The 22,006-nt window shown below is 38.7% G+C and overlaps 1 protein-coding gene across 1 annotated transcript; it reads left to right on the plus strand.

The window, feature by feature from the left end:
* Window positions 1-7,238, plus strand: LOC107045760 (F-box/LRR-repeat protein 2; the record flags this gene model as incomplete). Its single annotated transcript, XM_015268122.2, is given in 4 exon segments — window positions 1-1,365; window positions 2,642-2,800; window positions 3,264-3,694; window positions 5,948-7,238. Coding segments are annotated over 4 exon segments (1,458 nt in total). The 3' UTR covers window positions 6,659-7,238.
* Window positions 7,239-22,006: the final 14,768 nt, after the last annotated feature.

The raw sequence follows: 22,006 nt of genomic DNA on the forward strand, positions 1-22,006 counted from the left end.
AACAGATAGGTTTCCAAGTATTATTTCATTGAATTCGGAGCGAAGTGAACCGGTTTTACATAAATAAATTATATGCTTTTCAAACTCCCCGAGTCTTTCAATGTTTCATGATGCATTTTTCGTGTTTTTCATTCCTCTTCTCCAACCACGTTCCAAATAATAATTCGAGAGCCACATCCAGAAAAATACCCATTGTTACAGGAAGTTCGATAGTCTGGAAATGAGAGAAAAAAAAGCATTCAAAGTTTAGAGAGTCAAACCGAAGCTAAAAAGTGTAAAATCAATGCTTACTCATAAAACAGCTGCTTGTTAGAAGTTGAATGCAAAAAGGGATGATTTTTCGACTGTTCACCAGACCCTTCCCGAAATTTTATTTAGTTTATTGAATCGTCATGCACTACTACCGCACTGGATTGAGGTTAATGTCAACACTGATGCACTTTTTGATCATCGAAATACCACTAGTTCGAGCTCACAGAGGGGGAATAAAGTATAATCACCAATAATAATTGGTGATGAATAATTAGGGAACAGTATGATTACATTAATGGAACAATCGATAGATTGATTTATCACACAAAGTTGAAGATCTCTGCTCCGAAATGATACTCCATGTACATACATACAGCATCAGCGTATCACGAACTATAGCTGCTGGTAGTAAAATTTGGTGCTATAGTATATGCCACTCTTTTAACGATTGAGAGGAAATCAATTGAAAGGATCAACCTATCGATTACCTCAGCAGTGTCTTAGGGAGGAACAAACGACGAACAAACGATTCATCAGAAGGAACAATTTAAAATGATTAGATCTTTACGTGGGAGGGGCTAAATTGAGGAAACATGGGAGGAAAAAATAAAAAATCAATTATAAATAATTGGCTGGGGAACAAACGCTGAAAATCCTCGAACAATCAAGAACAATTGACGAACTATCGATTGCATTCGTCAAAAATCAATAATTATGGTAATGAGTGGCTAACTTTGGATGGGTGTATCCAGCCACGATTATTCTTTTGTGGTGAGAACTATAGCTACCTGAAAGTTTCGCACTATTTGGCAGAAATGTTAACTATGAGGGAATTTTAACACCCCTGTCGGTCCCACGTGATGCGGTTAAGCGCGGGTTGTGTCAGTCACTTTCGTTTCGTCAAGGTAGTCACATATCGCGCAAGCATACTGTTGGTTTTTCTTCGTTAATCTGGAATGGAGCACATAGCACGTACGAATCTTCCATGGGATTCATACATGGGTAGGTACCATGGAATGTGCGATCCCATTCTTGAACAAATATTGAAACGTGGAGGCGAAAATTCACAGAAACACAACGAACGACTGATTGAGATGTGGTCAACAAGAACGCGTAAGTAAAAATAAATAAATTCATGTCAGATACATATATTAGAATACCTGAGAACAGGGATCGAAATTCTATTAGTTCATCTTCAAGATTCAAAATGAACAAAACGTTGGAGTTCTATTCAATATTTGTTTATTTAATATTCTCAGAAATGGCGAAGAAACTTTGATAGGTTAGGTTGCAAGCAAATTGAAGAGATACAAAACGGAGTGTGTGAACTGGGACGGGCCGAAAGGACTGGATAATTTAATTAAAAATACTCTCCATGATCCAATTATGATTATATTTCCTCATAACCAATTAATTTTCATTTATTGTTAAATGTCCCGTTGCTATTGATTAAAGATTACTAATAGGAGCAGGTAGTGAGTCAGTAAAAATGAGCTTGAACATTATTATTATAATTTACCCTGGGATACTATGAACAGAATAAACTATTTAGGTAAATAATATTTATTGGCAATTTTCATCGGTACATCACACTCATGAAAGTCCAATTCACTTTCAAAGTATCAAAACTTGGATCCACCTCAGTTTTTTCAAGAGGATTGAATGGGATCTTTACTATTTTATATTACCAAAACTTTATTAGAAGCATTGGATTCAATCGATAGTAATAGAACTAGATCGATTTAAAACGAGAGCTGTTTCTTTTTGATAAATCTTACATTATTTGGAAGTACATCGAAAGCACAACAATCTGAGGGCCATAATGAGTACACTGAGTGAAAAATTTCCTAATATGCAGATCATATTTACTTCAGAGAATAAATTATTTTCAATGGCTTAAATCTCAGAATGTTTGCGGTTGACGGAACTCGAATAAATTCTCATTTATCACTATCGTTGCGGATCATATCATGAATATATTACATATCGAAAAATGGGAACTGCATCACAAAAAAATCATGAAAACAATAAATACTTGAAGAATTAAACAATTGAAGACAAATTACTTGTATCAATAAAATATGTTTCAGATAGAATTTTTTTTTGTCAGTGTAGATAATTTGAAGAGAGAAAATAATTTTTATCAAGCTACCATAATATTAATAAGTCGAGCATTCAAACATGTCCAAAATTTCAATTAACCAAAATGATGCGCACATAATAAGCACATGATGAGTTCAGAAAGTCCATTTTAATGCACCCTCCTTTAAAAGATTTTTTCTGCAAGGGATGTTATGTGCATATTTACCATATTATAACTGTGCATATACTGAAATTCATCAACTTCTTCATGTGATTCCAAATATTCATAATGATACATTGTTTGCAGGCAATCATACCTCTCAGGCGAGGTACAAAAGATTGTTGCGATCATTGAATACCGAGGCAGTAAGTGACTCCAATTCTATCAACAACAAACTAAATGACGATTGTCTGGAGACAATATTCGAGTACCTTCCTGCTAAAGATAAACTTGCATTTGAATATGGTAAAATATGAATGCTTTCCAGTGGGGGCTAAGTGTGAGATTTACTGATGCTTATATATATTTTCATGTACACAAGCACTTAACCTGTAAAATTATTTCCGTACTTGGTACTTGAAAAGAATCCAAGTAGTGAGTACCAGAATACTCAGTTCTTGATAACTTCTCAGACATTAGATACGGTAAACAGGTAAATTTCTGGACGGGGGTTAGTTTTTGGTTAATGTATTTCCAAATATTATATTCATTGTCAACTTAGTAAGTGAATAGTTCCAAGTCCTAAATAAGTTAAAGACTTGCACTTAATGGAGGACTAATACTAAGCATATGCATACTCTGTACTCTAATAGGGAATTCAAGTGCTAATGTAATTAGTATTGACCATCACTGATTCTATCAGCCTCCAAGTTCTCATTTTATAACACAAAAAAATAGAAAAGAGCCGAATTTTTTTTCGCACTTGCAGTTTGTAAGCGTTGGAAAGAAGTTGCTGTGTCAGGCTGGTTGCGTGTAAGGAGTCTCAACCTATACGAATCACCTGGTGAAGATGATACATCTCCCAGTGATAAGGCCAGGACTAATCGAATTTTTGGAGGAATTCTCAAGAAATGCGGAGATCATTTGCAGCGCCTGAAGATCGGGAATCCTTGCGACTACAATATTTTATCAGCTGTTAACCAGTACTGTCAAAATTTGACAATATTGAAAGTTTCATTCACCAAGTTCACGACGCAAGATGCTAGGATGTTTCCGCGAATGCAGAACCTGAAGCATTTGGAAATAAGAGGGCTCAAACATTATCCCAAACATTTATTCGAGGTACTGCCTGTTGACAGTTTAACGGAAATCCACCTCTGGGCCACGGGTTATGGGAGTTTACCACTCATTGCTCCTACTGTGAGTGATAGATCTTGGAATTATAATTCACTAGCATTATATCGGTAACTGTGAGTAAGTCCATTGGATTTCGAGGTCAGGTAATGATATCAGACCTCGAACTCACGCATGAAGAAATTCAATAAAAAACTGAACGAATTCGTTAGAAAATTCTATTGGAATTCTATAAGAATTCTATGGGATTTCTATATGATTTCTATTGGAATTCTATTGAAGAATTCTATTTGTTTTTTGCGCTAATTCTATTGGATATTCGATAAGAAAAAGTCAATAGATTTCGAATTTTTGTTTGAAATTTTTTCTTGAGATTTTTTCTACACCTTATCAAGAGAAAAGTTAGAGTTTTTTCTTGGAAAAAACCTAGAAAATTTGTGTCCAATAATTTCTAATAGGAACAATTTCAAGAGAAAAATTCGAACAGAAATTCGAAATCTGTTGACTTTTTCTTATCGAATATCTAATAGAATCACCGCAAAAAACAAATAGAATTTTTCAATAGAATTACAATAGTAATCCTATAGAAACCCCATAGAATTCCTATAGAACTCCAATAGAATTTTCTAGCGAATTCGCAAGGATTTCTATTGAATTATTTTAGACGTGCTTAGTTACTAAATTTATTATTTGTTACCAGTTTCAAGAGTCAGCTGTTTTTTTTACATTTTTGGTTCAAGCAATAACTTCTCCCAACTATTTTCCAACTTTCAACTGAATTATGAATTAGTTGGATGATTTGTCGAGTAATTTTACTTTCACGCAACAACAATAATGTTTCTGAAAGCCATTGAACAGAAAAAGCAGTTAATGTTTATCAAAGAAACGCCGAGAAAAAGAAAACGAAACTAATTTTTAACATAAAACAATTGGAAAAGCCAAGATTCCGGTGAAATTATTCAATTTCATTGAAATGTGTTTAGTAAGTAAACAGGCCAATAGCTGGACGGTTAAGGATCTAGAGGGATATAGAATTTTCATCCAGTTTATATAAACATGATTTTTTTTGTTGAATGTGAAAACATACGAGGCTATCGGCATATAGGCTATCTAAATTCTTCATCTTCGAGATGTGATTCTCCTGAAAATATTGTGCTATTTCCCACATCTGACTCTTTCGGAAGAGAGCTTCTGTTTTTTTCTTCACGACACTGTCACTGATGCTTAGCAAATTGCCGTGCCACGTACCCCGCACTATACCTCCAGAATATTTTATTTTTCTTCTTGCTGTAATGTTGATATTTCGCAAAGAACTTTTTTTTAAAAATACATCACATTATATATAAGCATTATTATTGATAATGATATTAATCCGTACAGGTTTGATTCTATTATTTACAGAATGTTCAATAGACGGTGAAATCGTCCAGGTATTGGCCCGAATCTGGGTATTGATCTATTCACGCTACGATGTTAATTTTAAACTCAGTAGTAATAAATTGCAACATAATGAGAAATATCCCCTCATGATTTCAAAAGACTTCATTTTAATGGATTAATTCTTATTTGATTTTCATGACCCTAGTGACCCTTGTAAAACTCTCATTTGACTTTTAGAAATGGTTTCTTTTTGGAATCACCAGTTGTTCACCATTTTGTCACTTTGTTCATGGTCTTTGGCAGTATTTTCACCACTTCTCATGGATTGAACTCGGTTAGAGGCCGAGGATGTTGATGAATACCTGTGAACCCCAGGGAGATAGTCAAATTTCCAAGAGCGCCTTTATTGTACAGCGCCACGGATGAAAAAATTTAATAGAAAAACCTAGTGAATTCGTCAGAAAATTCTATTGGATTTATATTGAACTTTCTATTAGTTTCTAGCCGATAAAAAAAGTCAATAGAATTCGATTTTTCTATATAACTTATTCTATTGAGATCTTTTTTATAGAATTTCATCGGCTGAAATTTTTCAAGTTTTTTGTTTGATTTTCTTGATGAGAAGCGAAGAAAAATAGAATGAAAAAAACTTGAGCGTGGGGAAATTCGATAGAAAATGTCTGAAAGGAATAAGTTATATAGAAAAATTTAATTCTATTAACTTTTTCGATTGAATATTTTCTATTGATCATTTCAATAGAATTGGCCAAAAATAACAGCAAGTTCAATAGAAATCTAATAGAATTTTCTAACGAATTCGCTTGGTTTTTCTATTAAATCGTTTCGTGCGTAAAACTGAGCACTACAAAACAAATCTGAAAAAATTTCATAATCATTTGTCCAGAACTCAGTGTAATGTCATAATTTTGTAATCTTTAGGTGCTTGAAAGATGTACAAAGCTGACAGCTCTAAGTCTAAATGGTTTCGCCCCGGATCCTAATGTATTGAACGTCATCAGTCAGAAGTCGGAGCTCAAATCTCTTTCTCTATCAAACTGTCTGCTGAATGTAGGACTCCCATCACTGAAGTTGCTCACAAATCTGGAGCGCCTTGATCTCAGCTGGGTTTCAGGAGTTGTCGAGTGCTACGTAGAACAACTATCGAAATTCTGCGAAAAACTAAAACATTTGGATCTCACTCATTGCTCATCCCTCGACGATCAAGGAATCGCTCATCTGGCAAAATTACCACAACTTGAAGGACTTATTGTGAAAAGGATTCCTGAAATTACTGACGCTCCCTTCAGAAATTTACGTCACTTGACGGAGCTGCAGTGTGGATATAACTCACGTATAAGAGACCCAGGAATGATTGCGCTGCTGGAAAATGCGCCACACCTGCAGTACTTGAATGTGAGACGTACCTCAGTCACCGAGGTGTTGGTCACTGAAGCAGAGAAAATCACAGAACGGAGAACCAATAATCTTCCACTTTGTGTCCTAGTCTCCAGATCGGTTGGTGTAATGAGTGAAGTATTCTCTTGTCTGATTGCTGGAGTCAATAATTCGGTCTTTGAGAGTCAATATCCAGAAAAAGGAGAACGAAAGCATTCATATCATGAGGAGAGGCAATACTTGAGTGAATATTGAGACTGACACGACATTTAAATTGTTCTAGATTGGATCCGGTTAGGATATACGGATGAATCGTGGATTTGAACCCCACCATTTGGCCCGAATTAGAATAATCCAATCATGACTTTAGCTCTATTGACACTGACATTGATGTAGTTATTGAGAGGTATCTTGCGAATGATGCCTTTCAAGAACATTTAGTAATTATGTGATGACAACAGGATAGAAGACAAGTCCTAACAAACGAATGCATAGAAATGTGATGAAGAAGTTTTTGTAGATTTATCAAGATATGTTTGGAGGAATGAATTTTACAGATTACGATAAAGATCTTTTAAATTTTTTTTCCTTCTCGATTGGAAAATATTTACAAAATAATTAGTAGAGAATATTTACTTTTATCTTCTTTTATTATTTTGTTACCTGAATTATTAATTTGCAGACATAGAGACCATGTTTTTTTGTTCTCTCTAACTCTGAGGAACTGCAAAAAATTGTATATTATTCTTGACTCTGTATGACTATTTCATTTTTCATACGCGGAAAATAATGAGGAATTGTATAAATACATTGCGCATACCGTATTTCACGTAAACTTGTGTTTTTCTTTCATGTCCCACGCCCATTATGCACATTGTCCAAATTATGAAAAAGCACGTATTACCTTCGTAAATTCGCCAATCAAATTTCCTGGGTTGTCAGTCGATTTGATTCGTTAGTGTGATGAATCAAATTAGATAAATAGATACAAAAATGAAAGAAAACATTTTCGGTAAATAGAAAATCGTGACTTTTTTCCTATTTTCTCAGGGTTTATGTAACCGAACGCGAAATTTTTTTTAATGAGTACCACACATTTTACCAAATGTTAACTGATGATTTGGCTTCAAAATCATCCAAGCCTTCCCATAATCTCTGCACTTATCGGCGGTAAAGAAGGGGAGTTGGTTCTAAATTTTTAGACCTTAAAAATTTGGACTTTAAACTGTAAATTTAGACTGCTTTTTCTAAACTTTGAACTCAATTACAAACTGCACTCACCCGCCCCCTACGTAATTCTGCTTGACAAACATACCCCTCTGATTCTGAGTCACATCTACCTGAGAGATTTCGCACTAAGTATCTATTTCCATCTGTTTCTCAAAAGTTTCTTTAGTGATTCCTTAATTTACTAAGAGTTAAGCACTTCTGCATCATTTACATTTGTTTTTGAGGTAATCACATCGTGGGCGTATAGAGCACACGTTATTCTAATAGCGAATCTACGTTGAAAAATATAAACGGTGCGAATGTCCAGCGAGTCTCTTTGTTAAAATTGAAAGAAATGCATATAGAATATCCTCTTTAATATTAAGCGTGAGATAAAATAGATCGTCTCCGATAGTCTAAGTCGAGATCGAGCGTAGAAATTAGTGATATTCGCACCTTTTGCAAACTCTTCATTTCAAGCGATGAAATAATGCCAAGTTCACCCCCATATATAGAATGCATCAGGAGCAATGATGTATTTGAATCAAATAAAACTCTTCTGTTAAATTTTTCCATTCATTTTAACAATATTTTTGTTGTAAATTAATCAACTCAAACATTTATCTCAACGAAAATCTTTTAATTGTATGGAATAAATGATTCGTTTGAACGAAAAGACGGCTCACCCACAGAATGGAGGTACAAATCCGACCACTACTGTCAGTGTCGAAAGTAGAGACTACTCGAAACAACGGTCTGTAACGCGACGAAAAAAAATCTTAAAAATATGAGACCGCAATTGTACCGTGTAATGTGAATATTCTAGTTGTTGTGTGAGGTAGAATGGACGAGTACAATGGACTCAAACTTCAGTGTTAAGATACTTGAATTTACTTTATTTCTTAGTCAAAGTGTAACGGTAAAAATACAAAAGAATTAAGATTAATTCCCAAATGAACTACATTGGTAATGACTCCCGAGTGCAGTGTGTTCTCGGTTTTTATAAGAAAACCGTGACACACATTTGTCTCTTTGTCGTTGTATTCGTATTACAATACGATCCCGTGGTGTAATACGATGCTGAATCGGTAAACAAGCGATAAACAGTTAATTTCATAATTATTAAACACGAATCACTTCATAATTCGGTCATGGAATATTCTGGATTACAACATAGTCATCCAATACGGAGTTTCAAGTATTTAAATTGATTAGTTCATTTTTTATCGCAGTGAAAATCCAAAAAACCCCCGATTTTCGGTGTTCGCCAAAATCGGCAAACTTTAAACCGCNTGAGGAACATATTGTTGGATACTCATTGATGCGAGACTTTCGCGAAGCGCAGTTTCTTGTTTACGACAAACGCAATTCTTCATCATTTGAACTGATTATTTTTCCATTGCAATTGTGAAAAAAAAATTATTTGCGCCAAATCCGAAGCGTTTGAACTAAACCAAAATTGAATTGTATGAAATCGATTTTGTCGCAAAAACAAGTATTTTCTAAATTCGATAGAATACACAAAATATACTATACTATAACAAAATCGATTTCATACAATCCAATTTTGGTTTAGTTCAAATCAATATTTGTGTCTTACAATAGCATTTTCTTTTGCGACTATTCAATCGATGAACGATTTAAATCAATCATAGAATTTCTATTTCTTAGAAATTTTTTTTCTCAGTGTACATACAAAACATTTTTCAAAACAACCGTCAATTTGTTCAGAGATTCCTTGAACCCCTGGGAAGCCAACGAGAGAAGAAAAAACTCAATATTATAATAATTATTTATTTAATTAATAGAGTTGTTGACTGCGCCTATCTTGTTGCAGAATTGGCGAACCGACCTAAAAAAAAATATGTATTCGGCATTTAATGTATTGCATTCAAAGAATTCAAAGAATGATCGTAGTAAGGTACCCCCACTCTCTCGAATTTAGCTCCGATTCGACCTCCCCCACCACTCGGATCCAAGATCATTCTTTCTCGGCGACGACGAAACCATTTACAGGCATTGGGCCCTTTGGGGCGCAAGCACATTGTACAGTGTGCTTTCGCCCTAGAGCCCAAAGGTCTATAACTGTCATCGACGTCCCTGAAAAAGGTGGGCAGGCGGGTATGTTCATGCAATTTTAAGGGACCGGCTCGTTAGCTCGCCCGTAAACGCCATAACGAGTTATGATCGTTTCAACTGCACTTTTTTTGATGAAATTTCTTGATTTTTTTAAAATCAACATATAAAAAATATTGGCCGAATGTGTTATATATTGAATGCAGAAACATTTTCCTGTTCAGCTGGCTTCGACAATTCTGCATCGAAATAGCCGCAGTCTCTATTAATTGAATAAATAATTATTACAATATTGAGTTTTTTCTTCTCTCGTTGGCTTCCCAGGGGTTCAAGGAATCTCTGAAAAAATTGACGATTTTTTTTAAAGAATTTTTTGTATGTATGGTAGCGGTTTGAAATTTGCCAATTCACTGCGATAAAACATTAACTAATTAATTTAAATCCTTGAAACTCCGTGTTGGATGACTAGAATATTTATATTATACGGTACGATTGGTCTCACATTTTTAAGATGTTTTTTCGTTGAGTTACAGACCATTGTTTCGAGTGGTCTCTCCTTTTGACACCGACATACAGTAGGCGTGCCTCCCCGTACCGCCCCGATGCCATATATAGGAAAAATGAAGAATGTGGCTAATTCTCACTACAAAATTTTTCGGTGCAAAGTATGTGAATTGAATCAATTAAGTCGACCTTTCACGCAGAAAAGTTGGAATCACTCTCTTGAAAAATCTACGCTAAGGAGTTTATGCTGTAAGAACTAAAAATGTTAAAGGATAATCGTTTTTAATGAAAAATGGTCAAAAACGCTGAATATTTGCGGTAGATATTTTCTAACATTAGATCCTCGAGATTGAGACAGAAAAAGTGTAAAAAATGTTTGTGGTTGTAGAGGGAATCGGATGAGCAGTATTACTCCCTGCACGATACAGGCACCACCTCCCATGGTAACGCAAATCAAAATCAAGTTCAAAATTGAATAATAGTTTCATTATAAGCTATTTGAATAAAGTAATTTATTTCATTTAAGCTTATTCAATTCACATAAACCATTTTTATGGATGTTTCCCAAAACTCGCGTTCTCTTCAGGAACTCTGACTGAAAGTTCTATTTTTAGTGTCAGCTCTTAATCAACAAATTATTCATTAATGAAGTTGACCACTTGCAGTGGTGCTGGGCTGGAAATCGGTGGCCTATACGCATGAGAACATTTCACCCAGAAACTTATTGGCACGTTTTAACAAAAACTTCAAAACTTGGAAAACTCCAAGCTAGAAAACTCTGTAGAGAATGTTGCAATCGAATAAATTGTATAGAAAAATAAAAAATTGCTGATTTTTTTTCAATAGAATATTTTCTATCTGAAATTACTAGAAACAAAGAAACGCGTAGAAAAGCCACAGAATTTATTAATAGAATCATCGAAAAACGAATAGAATTGTCTATCGGACATCGTAGTGAATGCTATAGGCCATAGCTGTAGGCACTGGGGGACCACTTTCGGAGAACTTCATCAGCACCTTGACCAAATTCATCGCTACAATAACAATTGTTCCTATAACAATTTAATTTCAATATCGGACGAGGAGTGGTGTAATTAAGTGGAATAGTGCTGTCCATTTGAAGAACTCTCTCTTTCCGCCCTCAGTCATATCCTTGTTCCCTATAACCATTAAGCAATTTCAAATTTAGCTTTAAGCCCCAAGCAATGGTCATTTTTATTCATTAATAACTCATCAACTAAGGCCTGGCGCCAAAAGTACAGCAGGAAGTTTCAACTCAGAATACACTACCCTCTACTAAAGGGAGCGGACGAGAATTTTGGGATACTGACGTTTTTAATGAGCCCGTTTGGTTCACGGCTCGTTAAAATTTCCTAGCTTTTTAATGTAGTTTTAAAGATTCATAACGATGGGTTTTTTGCCAAATAATGCCGATAGAACGCCTCGTGAGAGTAGGAGATTCTCATTCGATCACACATAAACGTAATGATGATTGTGTGAAAATAATATTTGATCAAAGATAAACGCACATTTGGAATTGGTAAGATATTAATTCTATTATTCTTGAAGATTTGATTCTTGGAAAGAAGAGACATTGGCAACGGAATGATTTTTTCCCATGTTTACAGTTTGTAAGCGTTGGAGAGAAGTGTCCAGGGGGAGTTGGCGACATGTGACAAAACTTAACTTATATGAATCATCCGAAAAACACGATTCACCTGACGATGACAAGTGGGGGAGACCCATCAGGCTTGAAAAATTCTGTAGAAATGTGGCGAGCATGTGGATCCCGAGTAGGAGTTTAGGAATGGACTAGCCTTGGCCCAGCATTTGCCCAGTACCTACGACTGTCGGCTCACCACCTGCAACTAGACTTGGCCAGGATTGGTTGAATATAGGACTAATAACACCGTGCCAAACCTGAACACCAAAGTTGGTCCCCAGTATTGGGCAAATATTGGTCACAAGAGTCGACCGACTATGCTGAAATGAGGCGAAGCCGAACTTTGACACCATGTTTTATTATCATTTGCACGAATTCGTTGCCCTTACCTACCCAAACAATTAATCTCAAGTTGATAATGTACAAAAATATACAACGAATCAGTAGCATAGGTTTACAATACAGTACAAGATAAAACGGTAAAAAAAGGTAAAACGTAGCAAAATAAATTCGAATCTTCAGTTTGTTGAATATTAAATTACCTCCTCAATAAATGCACCCCTCATCAAACAGAAAATAATTTTCTTGACATTTTTCGCTAGACAATTATTAAAAATTTCACTCATTACGATTTACACATCAAATTTAGGCATTTTAAAACATCAGAATCAAATATTTTTCATCGAGTCTCTTGAATCTCACTTCGAGTTAATCTCAAAAGATAATACGAATTATTTTGCACATTTGTTTTATCTCTTCGGTGCTGGAATATTGTCGAACATTCTTCATTATAAATAGGCCTGCGCGAATTATTTTTTTCGAATCTGTTTTCTCAGTTTATTTTACTTTATTTAGCGATTTTCATTGAACTTCAGGGTACATGGGCTAAGTCGCAATGGCTTCTCTTTTTCCTCATTTTATTTCACGAATTATTGCATCTATTTTCCTTGAAAAATAAAGCTGCGTCAATGCCCTTCAAGTTTTTCTCATGCTCTGAGCATAGAAATTTCTATCATAGAAATTTACCTTTCTTTTATTTTTTTGATTGAAACCATTGGAGAAAAGCATTTTCGTGTGAATTTCTTCGTTATCTGTTTCTTGTTCCCCTTTTTGATTTCAAATTTTATTTTTCATTGTTTTCTTGGAACTTTTATTGAATATTAAAAAGGTGTAAATCGGAACTACTTGGCAAATTAAGATGAAACCTAAAAATGAACAATTGAAAGTCCAAAATCGGGCACTGACTCGCGCGTAGTATGCAAGCTCACCCATCCTATACCAAATAGGTAAAGGAGGTAATGCAAAGAGAAACAAAACAACGGAAACCAAGCGCATCTGTGTTCAACAAAGAATCAGTAAACAAATTACGATATTACATAAAGACGTTTTTGTAATCTTTTCACGTTGTCAAAATATTCAGAGTTGTTTCAACTTTAATAAAGTTTCTATTTTGTATACAGCAATTTGTTATCTACTTGTATGTAAAAATCATGAGGAAATACTAATGTTTAATTGAAAATTTTGAAAGAGACTATACTAGGATGACCCTGATGCAATATTGAAATTTAAAAATACATGTTGGAAACTTTTCATTCTTAAAAATACTAAGCTGCGTGGAATTGTTTCAAAATTGAATTTTTGCTCTCATCGTTCACCAGTCACTCATTTCATCTCTAATTTTAACATGAATTATATGAATTATATCTGAGAGAACATTTTTTTTCAACAATATCAAAATTCTCAATAAATATAAGACTTGTTTGAAAACTTGCTCGTTTTTCTCTCAGTGTAGGGTTCAAGTATATACCCAGAGAAAAAACGTGTCTAAGTCCACCCAAATCAAGGTCGGTCTGAATCAGAGTAAAAAATTGGTCTGAATCATGCCGGGAATCGACTTGTTTCATGTCGAATTGACGGCATGAATCAAGTAGGACTTGGACAGATGTAAACTGGACTATGTATCTGTGCGATTTAAGCCGATTTGTCACTAAATTCTATATGTATATTGTCGTTGAGGTCCCCTCAGGGAGCCTCCCCCCCCTCGCGTAGTCGACTTGAATCGTTCGTGAGTTTTTTAAGTATATCTCCAAAATTAAGGAAGATAGCGAATATTTATTGAAAAATTGGGAGAAGAGGGGAAGGAAGTTGCATTAAATTATTGATACATGAAACCCCCCCCCCGCTCCACCCCTAATCGTTCACACTTGGCGTTAAATCGCGATGTTAACATCATTGTGGGTAGTCGATGGTCCTGAAAATATATACTGTGAGGTATTTTTCCAAGCGCGTCTGCGGGATTCAGGCGCGTGGTTCTCCACGAACTTTCAGCGACCCTTTAGACTCTCACCCGACATCAGAACGAAGGGGATAAACGAGAGGAGACAAAATTACCAATAAGGGCGCCAGCCCTTTTAGCATCCAAAGGACAAGGTCATAATGTTGAGACGCGTTCCATGACTAGCTCAGAGAACCACGGAGGCGTGTGGGAACAGGCGACAATTAATGCACTCAACACTATGCCAATTTTTAGAAATAAGAGCAATGTATTTTTCCTCAATGATTAAAAACTTAGACTATTTACAAACTTCTGCGACCTTAATCGCTTCCTTATTCGCTTGTTGAAAATGTGATTAAAGTCCGAAAAAGGACTTTAATCACATTTTTCAACAATGCGATTAAAGTGAATATCAAAAACAAGTACGCGAGAGGACGCCTGCGAGCAAAGGCTCGACACAAATCAAAAAAATTAATTCCAAAAAGAACAAACGTAGATAGATAGATAGATAGAAAGTTTATTGTTTAGAAATTTAAACAAAGTAGTTAGCCAAGAGATAGAGTGATTTAGATTAGGAAGTCATTTCTCCCTCCAGCAGCCAGCGTCGCATGTGAGATTTGAAGGAGGCAGCCGTATTCAGATCCCTTATACACGCAGGAATATCATTCCCAATCATCGGACCAGCAACAGCCAAAGCAGCTCTATAGGTGTCCGTACGATAATTCGGAACGACCAGTACCTGGCGCGCTAGCACTTGACGAAGAGGTCTGTCCGAGATATAGGTGGAGAACAGCTCAGCGAGATAGGACGGAGAACCAGTGTTCTGCACCAGGTACATAGTGCTGGCAATGGCGGCAGTCCTATACCCAGACACAGTAAGCCAGCCCAAACTACGCCGGGCAGCCGAAATCGGAGCATCACGCGGCAACCCAAAGACGAACCTCGTCGCACGGTTGATGAAGCGCTGCAGTTTCAGATCAAGAACCGTACCCACACCTTGAAGGACTGCAAGGCAGTAAAGGATGTGAGGGAAAATGAGAGCATTCACCAGCAGTTTACGTAGCAGAACATCGGTGTATTTTCGAAAACTGTAGAGTTGGTAAAATGCAAAGTTGATCTTAGAAGCTACGTGTTGGACGTGAGCATTAAAAGTCAACTTGCTATCGACGAAGACACCCAAGTTCCTCACACAGCTGACGATCTCAATGGCAGCACCAGCCGAACCAAGATGTGGCAACGAAGAGACATCAATGGCATTGACAAAACGCCTAGCGCCTAAGATGATAGCCTTCGTCTTACCCACGTTCAGCTGGAGATAGTTAGTAGTAGCCCAGGCCTGGATTTGAGAGATGTCCACGTTAAGACGTTCGATACAGCTATGCAGATCAGGAGGCTCATACTCAAGGTATATTTGGAGATCATCAGCGTAAAGGAGATGCCGCGACTCCCGAAGGCAGGCACCAATGTCGTTAATGAAGAGGGAGAAAAGCAGAGGGCCAAGGATGGACCCTTGAGGTACCCCTGCATTAGTCCTCAGAAACGGAGACAGTCTATCAGTGCCTTTGACCGCCTGGGAGCGCCCAGTGAGATACGATCGTACCCACTTCACCGCGCTCATCGACAGGCCTAGGGCAGCCAGCTTACTCAAGAGAAGAGGATGGGAAACAGTATCGAAGGCCTTAGAGAANGAGGGAGAAAAGCAGAGGGCCAAGGATGGATCCTTGAGGTACCCCTGCATTGGTCCTCAGAAACGGAGACAGTCCATCAGTGCCTTTGACCGCCTGGGAGCGCCCAGTGAGATACGATCGTACCCACTTCACCGCGCTCATCGACAGGCCTAGGGCAGCCAGCTTACTCAAGAGAAGAGGATGGGAAACAGTATCGAAGGCCTTAGAGAAGTCGAACAGCCAGGACAGTGATTCTGCGATCATCAACATTACGCCGCACATCATTGATGAGTCGGAGAAGGGCCGTCTGCGTGCTGTGTCCAGATCTGAAGCCACGCTGCTAGGGGTCGAGCAAGTTGTGCCTATGCAGATACCAGGTGAGCTGTTTAGAGGCCAAACGCTCCAGAACTTTCGCAAGGAAAGGGAGGAGCGCAATAGGCCGGTAGTCAGACGGCGACTTAGGCGAGCTCACCTTGCACACAGGGACAATGAGAGCCTGCTTCCAGATGTCAGGGAAGATACCGTCAACAAAAGACTTGTTCACGAGCGTCAGAAGAGTGTTCGCCAAGGCAGGAAGAGTGTTGAGAACCATCTTCTTCGAGATCCCATCAGTTCCGACAGCATTCGAGTTGATCGAAGAAATTGCAGCCTCGATTTCAGACCAGCTCACCTGCGAGAAATAAAACAGCTCAGATGTAGGCAGCGAGTGAGAACGGTCATCAAGCACTTGGTGAGATTGGCAGGCAGGAGCAACGGTGGAGACAGCAGCAAAACGAGCATTGAGGACCTCGGAAGGCACAACAGAGCTCGAACTGGAACCAGTGGTCAGCGCAAGATTACGTAGTTCTCTCCACAGAGCAGCACCAGTCAGTCCTGACAGACGAGAGTGGTAATACTTGACTCGGGCCTCTAAGAGCTTTGATTGATGGAGACTTCTAGCCAAGCGGAATTCCAGGAGCCGTGCTTGAGTACGCCTTCTCCTAAACCGTCTGTACAGGTATTGTACATATCGATCAGACAGCCGCAATTCATCTGTCAGCCATGGGGCAGACACAAAGGAGTTCACCACCAACTCACGTAGCGGAGCATGCTCATCCAGTTGCGCCAAAAAAGCATGGGTGAACTTTTCAGCTAAGATATTTGCATCAGGTTCACCATCAGAACAGCACCGAAGAGATCTCTCGAAACTCTCGACGACATCAGTTCGTTGTAGTCGACTTAGCTGACGAGTCAGGATGGTCGAGGGACGAGGCCTGCATGCACCAATCGATAGAGAGGCGGAGATCAGGTGATGACCCGCAGCCATCGGATACTCAGAGGTGAACCAACCAGTCACAGAATCACACTCATCAATGAGGCAGAGGTCAAGCCAGGTAGAAGAAGTGAGAGTAGTATGACTAACCCCGTGATTCACCAGTTTCAGCGAGAGATCACTCATCAATGAGCGCACGTACAGCGCATCAGCACTATCTGATAACTGATCTGCGTTGAAATCCCCCATGATCACCTTGTGATTGTAGCCGTCCACGGCATTCGACAAAAGTTCCGTGAAGTTAGAAGGCACGTGAAAGGGAGCATGAGGAGGTCTGTAGATGGCAGCAACGAAGATAGGTGACGAACCAGGCAGCTGAACATCGCAAAAAAGATACTCAGTATGTCCAGGTTGACCTGACCAGACAGTAACGGAAACAGAGATGATCGAAGCGGTCACTGAGTCATGGTGATAGATGGTGACACCACCACCATGCTCGTTACGGTCTCGTCTGAGGAGGATGTAGCCTGGAATATTGAGAATTGAGCTAGGAATCGATGCTGACAGCCAGGATTCAGTGACCACGATGACATGGTAGATGAGAGGACTCGAGGTGAGAAAGCATTTGATGGTATCTAGACGGCGGCGTAATGAGTTGACATTCAGACAGCGGGCATGGAATTCACTGGAAGCTCGTGGTGAAGAGGTACGGGTTAAGTTATGAGGATTCGAGTTGTAGGCCAATTGAAGAGGAGTGCTGGAAGCTGGGGGGACAAGCAATCAGGATTGAGTAGCGTGGAGACTGGCGATTCTGTCAATGTCAGCCTGGGAGTTGATGGTGTACACTAGATAGCCTTCCTTCAGTTTTGCATAGACCACCTCATTTTTAGCCCAGATAAACTTGAAACCAGATAGCTTCAGCACAGATCTGGCTTTACCCAGAAGTTTGAAGGTCCGGGATGGAATAAGCTCATTAATGTTGACAGGTAAATCAGCACCATTTTCACTGGTAGGAGTTGACGAAGCCGTGAGAGAGGATCTGTCAACACTAGAGAACATCAGTTTCCCTCTAGATCTTTTGGCATCAATGACAGCATGCAGTAGTTCAGGTGAGGATAATTTCAGGCCAACTGATACTCGAGAGCGACGAGGGCCAGCGGGATCATTCAAAGTATCGTCAGCAGGAGAATTCGAGTGAGAACGTAGCGCTGAGTTTCCTCATGAATCGAGCATTAGAGATAGAAGAAGGATCAAGATCATGCTTCAATGTGTGCAGTACTGCCAGAGCCAATGGAAGCGGATCAGTGAGAGCCTCATTTTCTGGAAATCCCGAAAGTATGAGTTCGGTGGAAGTTTGCAGATGACCGGAGAAGCGTTGGATACTGGCAGAGCTGGCATTGACAGTGGCGACAACACGTTGCAGAGTAGTGGCGTCAGACGTTGAGGTTGAGGCAACTGGTACTGCAGGAGTAGCACTCACTTTGCTCGCGAAATCGGCAAGAGACTGCTTCAACATTATCAACACGCTTGACGACGTCTGGAAACTGATCCACGACTGAGAGCTTGGCCTTGACATCAGCGAGTTCAGACTGTACTGAATCAAGTTTCGTGGTAGCAGCGTCAAGATTCGCCGTACGCGCTGTGATAACACGCACGGACTCCATCAACTCAACAAAAGCTCAAAACGTAAGTAGACAAGTAAGGCAGGTTCTGGCGCAACGTTTTCGCGGAGACCTGGTCGTTGGGCCCAGTAGGGGGGTCAGATGAAAGTAGGTGGGTGGGTGTTTGATTAATTCGCGGATCCGCGGTTTTAATTCGCGGGTCAATTAATTCAATTCAGGGTTTGATTAGCGGGTCAATTAATTTGATTCGCGTTTTTTTCGGTCAAATGGGGCTCTATTGACGACTTGTCAATCCACCCCCCCACGAGGGAGTGGGTGAAAGGGTTGATTACTTCGCAGGTCGCGGTTTGATTCGCGGATTTATCCACGGTGTTGGGCCAAAGGACCCGTCACGAGAGTGCCGGGTGGGTCAAAGAGTTAATTAATCCGCGGTTGATTGCGTAATTTGCGGTCAGATCCGCGGGGTTGCGGTTTGATTCGCGGGTTAAGCAATTAATTTGCGATTCTGGCGTAACGTTTTAGCGGAGACCTGGATATAGGGCACCCGCGAGGGGGCTGTGTGGGTGGAAGGGTTAATTAATCCGCACTAATTAATTAATTATTGATTGATTTAATTATTGATTAATTAATTAAGTAATTATTAATTCATTAGTAGGTTCTGGCGCATCGGTCTAGTGGAGACCTGGCCAGAGGGCGGCTGAGTGGGTGGAAGAATTGATTGATTCGTGGGTCGCGGTTTGATTCGCGGGTTAAGGAATTTAATGGTGGTTTTCTCTGTGGAATGAGACTCTATCAATGACCTGGTCAATCCACTGCTGCGAGGGGGTGAATAAAAAGGTTGATTAATTCGCGGGTCGCGGTTTGATTCGCGGGTTAATCAATTAATTTGCGGCTTTGGAGTGCAAGGGTCTCTATCGATGATCTGATCAATCTATCCCATGGGAGTGGGTGGGAGAAAGAGTGAATTAATTCACAGTTCACGGTGTAATTAGCGCTTTTGATTGAACAGATTTCTTCATGCCCTATCAGATTCCCCCCCCCTTGAGATGGTCCTAGATGTCTCACATCTGGTGACCACATGGCGGTTTTCAAACATGCTCGAGCTTGAGATTTTCGATATCTTGGTGTTTACCTTATTCGTGGACAACCGTTATTTGTAATGGTGTGTCATTATTTATTTAAGAAAGTGATGGCTGCAGATGGCTGTAGGGTATTTATGTATATATTGAGATTTCCTGTATTTTGATGTTTACCACTTCATGGAAAAAACAATCTCCTTGAAATCCCCAACAATTCGGACTTCTCCTTCTCCTTGAAAATCCCCAACAATTCGAAGACTTGCTGAACAAAATTACGAGAGGCTCATCAAAGTTGGAGTACTTGGGTGGTGAATACAACGACATTGAATTCTATGCAGATGAGAAGGGAAATGACACTGGAGCTTAAATTACAAATAAATTGAACGATAATTTCATTTTTCATTTTTTTATTCATGATTTTTTTCTTTATAAAATAATCTGGTGCGAGACTGATAACGATGGAAAACCGTGGGAAAATATTCGAGCTCAAGCGTTTTTTTTACTTAGACTTTCGTGGCTATCGCTGTCCACCTGGGAACGCATGGGTACTCACAACCCTAAGAACATGATGATTGACAAACTGGAGCAGAGTTTTCGGACCCTTTGATGTCCTATCGCATCGCAAAGATAAAATGTTATCCAGGACATTTTTCAAATATTTTTTTTCCCACGAACAAAAACCTGATTCTTTTCAACCAATCACGTGACATTTTCCAGAGGGTTCGAGCGTAGGCACACCCACATGTGCATTTATATAAACAAATTTCACCTTGGTTTTCCGCTAGTTCATTAGTGCCTTTATCGTGAATAACATGGATCCTAACGCGTGTAAAAGATTATTGCGGTCATTGGAGGATGCCTATGAAATAGTGAAAACGAATAGGAGACCCAGGGAAATTCAACAATGGCTTAATCACATCAGAGGACATTCGAAAGAAATTAATGCATTAATGAAGAGGAGTGCGAGTCATAGTGAGAAAAGACGTTTAACTCACATGTTAGGATGACTGAAAGCGTTCTATGCAAGATTCAGAAACTTGGAAGTGATAGGAGGAGACTTAAGGGGTAATTTAACTGATAGAGTCCGATGGGAAGACTTACAAAGTGTTTTTCAGGGTCGTATGAAAACCGGTGTAATTATTAACGTGAAAAATCCAGACACCCAAATTTTTAGATGATGCTAGATGAATGCTTTGTGTACGTTTGAATAATGCATTGAAACAACAAGGAAGTTTGAAAGTGAATGTAGTATTATTTCATACATGTAAATATGAAATTAATCGAGATGTTCCTCATTGAAGAAGAGAAATATTTTAATACAAAAAATGAAATAATTCTTAATTCAACTGACATAAGGCAGTGGTTTGATGAACACATAAGAGAAAAACATCTAGTGAAAGCGGATGAGTTCCAGGAAAGAGACTCTGGCTGGAGATTAGTTAACGTCCTTAATTTAGAAGTAAACATGAATAAATATAATCCATTGCGGGGAGGATCTAGCTTCGTTGAACTACCTGGATGGATTAAAAAGAAACATGCTATCGTAAACGTTCAAAATAAAGACGAAGCCTACTGCTTCTTATGGTCCATCATGGCCGCTCGTTGTAACGTCGGAGATAAGCAACGAACAAACTCATATCCCTCTTTCAGCACTGTCGTAAAAAGTTTTGGTAATTTCAACTACCCGGTGGCATTAAAAGACATTTCGAATTTCGAAAAGATGAATGAATTGTCGATTAATGTATATGGAATTGATAGTGACGAAGAATCAGATGAAAGATGGATTGTGCCACTGTATTTAAGCAAAAATCCTCCCACCACACTACAACAGGAAGGAAGAACGATTCACCTCCTCATGATTGAAAAAGAGGACAACCTGGATGAAGATGAGCAAGAAAAGATTAATCACTACACATGGATCTCGAATTTATGTCGCTTACTCAGCTATCAAATTTCAAAGAAAAAAAGTAGAACACTTTTATGTGACAGGTGTTTATGCCACTTTTTCAAGCAAGAAGCGTACGCTAATCATAGGGTAGATTGTGTATCGATGAACAAGTGTCGAATGATTTTTCCCCGTGGTGAAGAAAGAAATTTGAAATTTAAAAACTTCAAAAATCAACTGGCTGTTCCATATGTTGTATATGCCGATAGTGAATGTTTATTGGAAAAAGTATTCAATGACAATAATCAACACACTAAAATATACCAAAATCATGTGCCGTTCAGTGTCGCATTTTATGTGAAATGTAGCTA

This window comes from Diachasma alloeum, unplaced genomic scaffold (genome assembly GCF_001412515.2).
Source record: "Diachasma alloeum isolate Michigan unplaced genomic scaffold, Dall2.0 Dall_scaffold_01065, whole genome shotgun sequence".
Lineage (NCBI taxonomy): Eukaryota > Metazoa > Arthropoda > Insecta > Hymenoptera > Braconidae > Diachasma > Diachasma alloeum.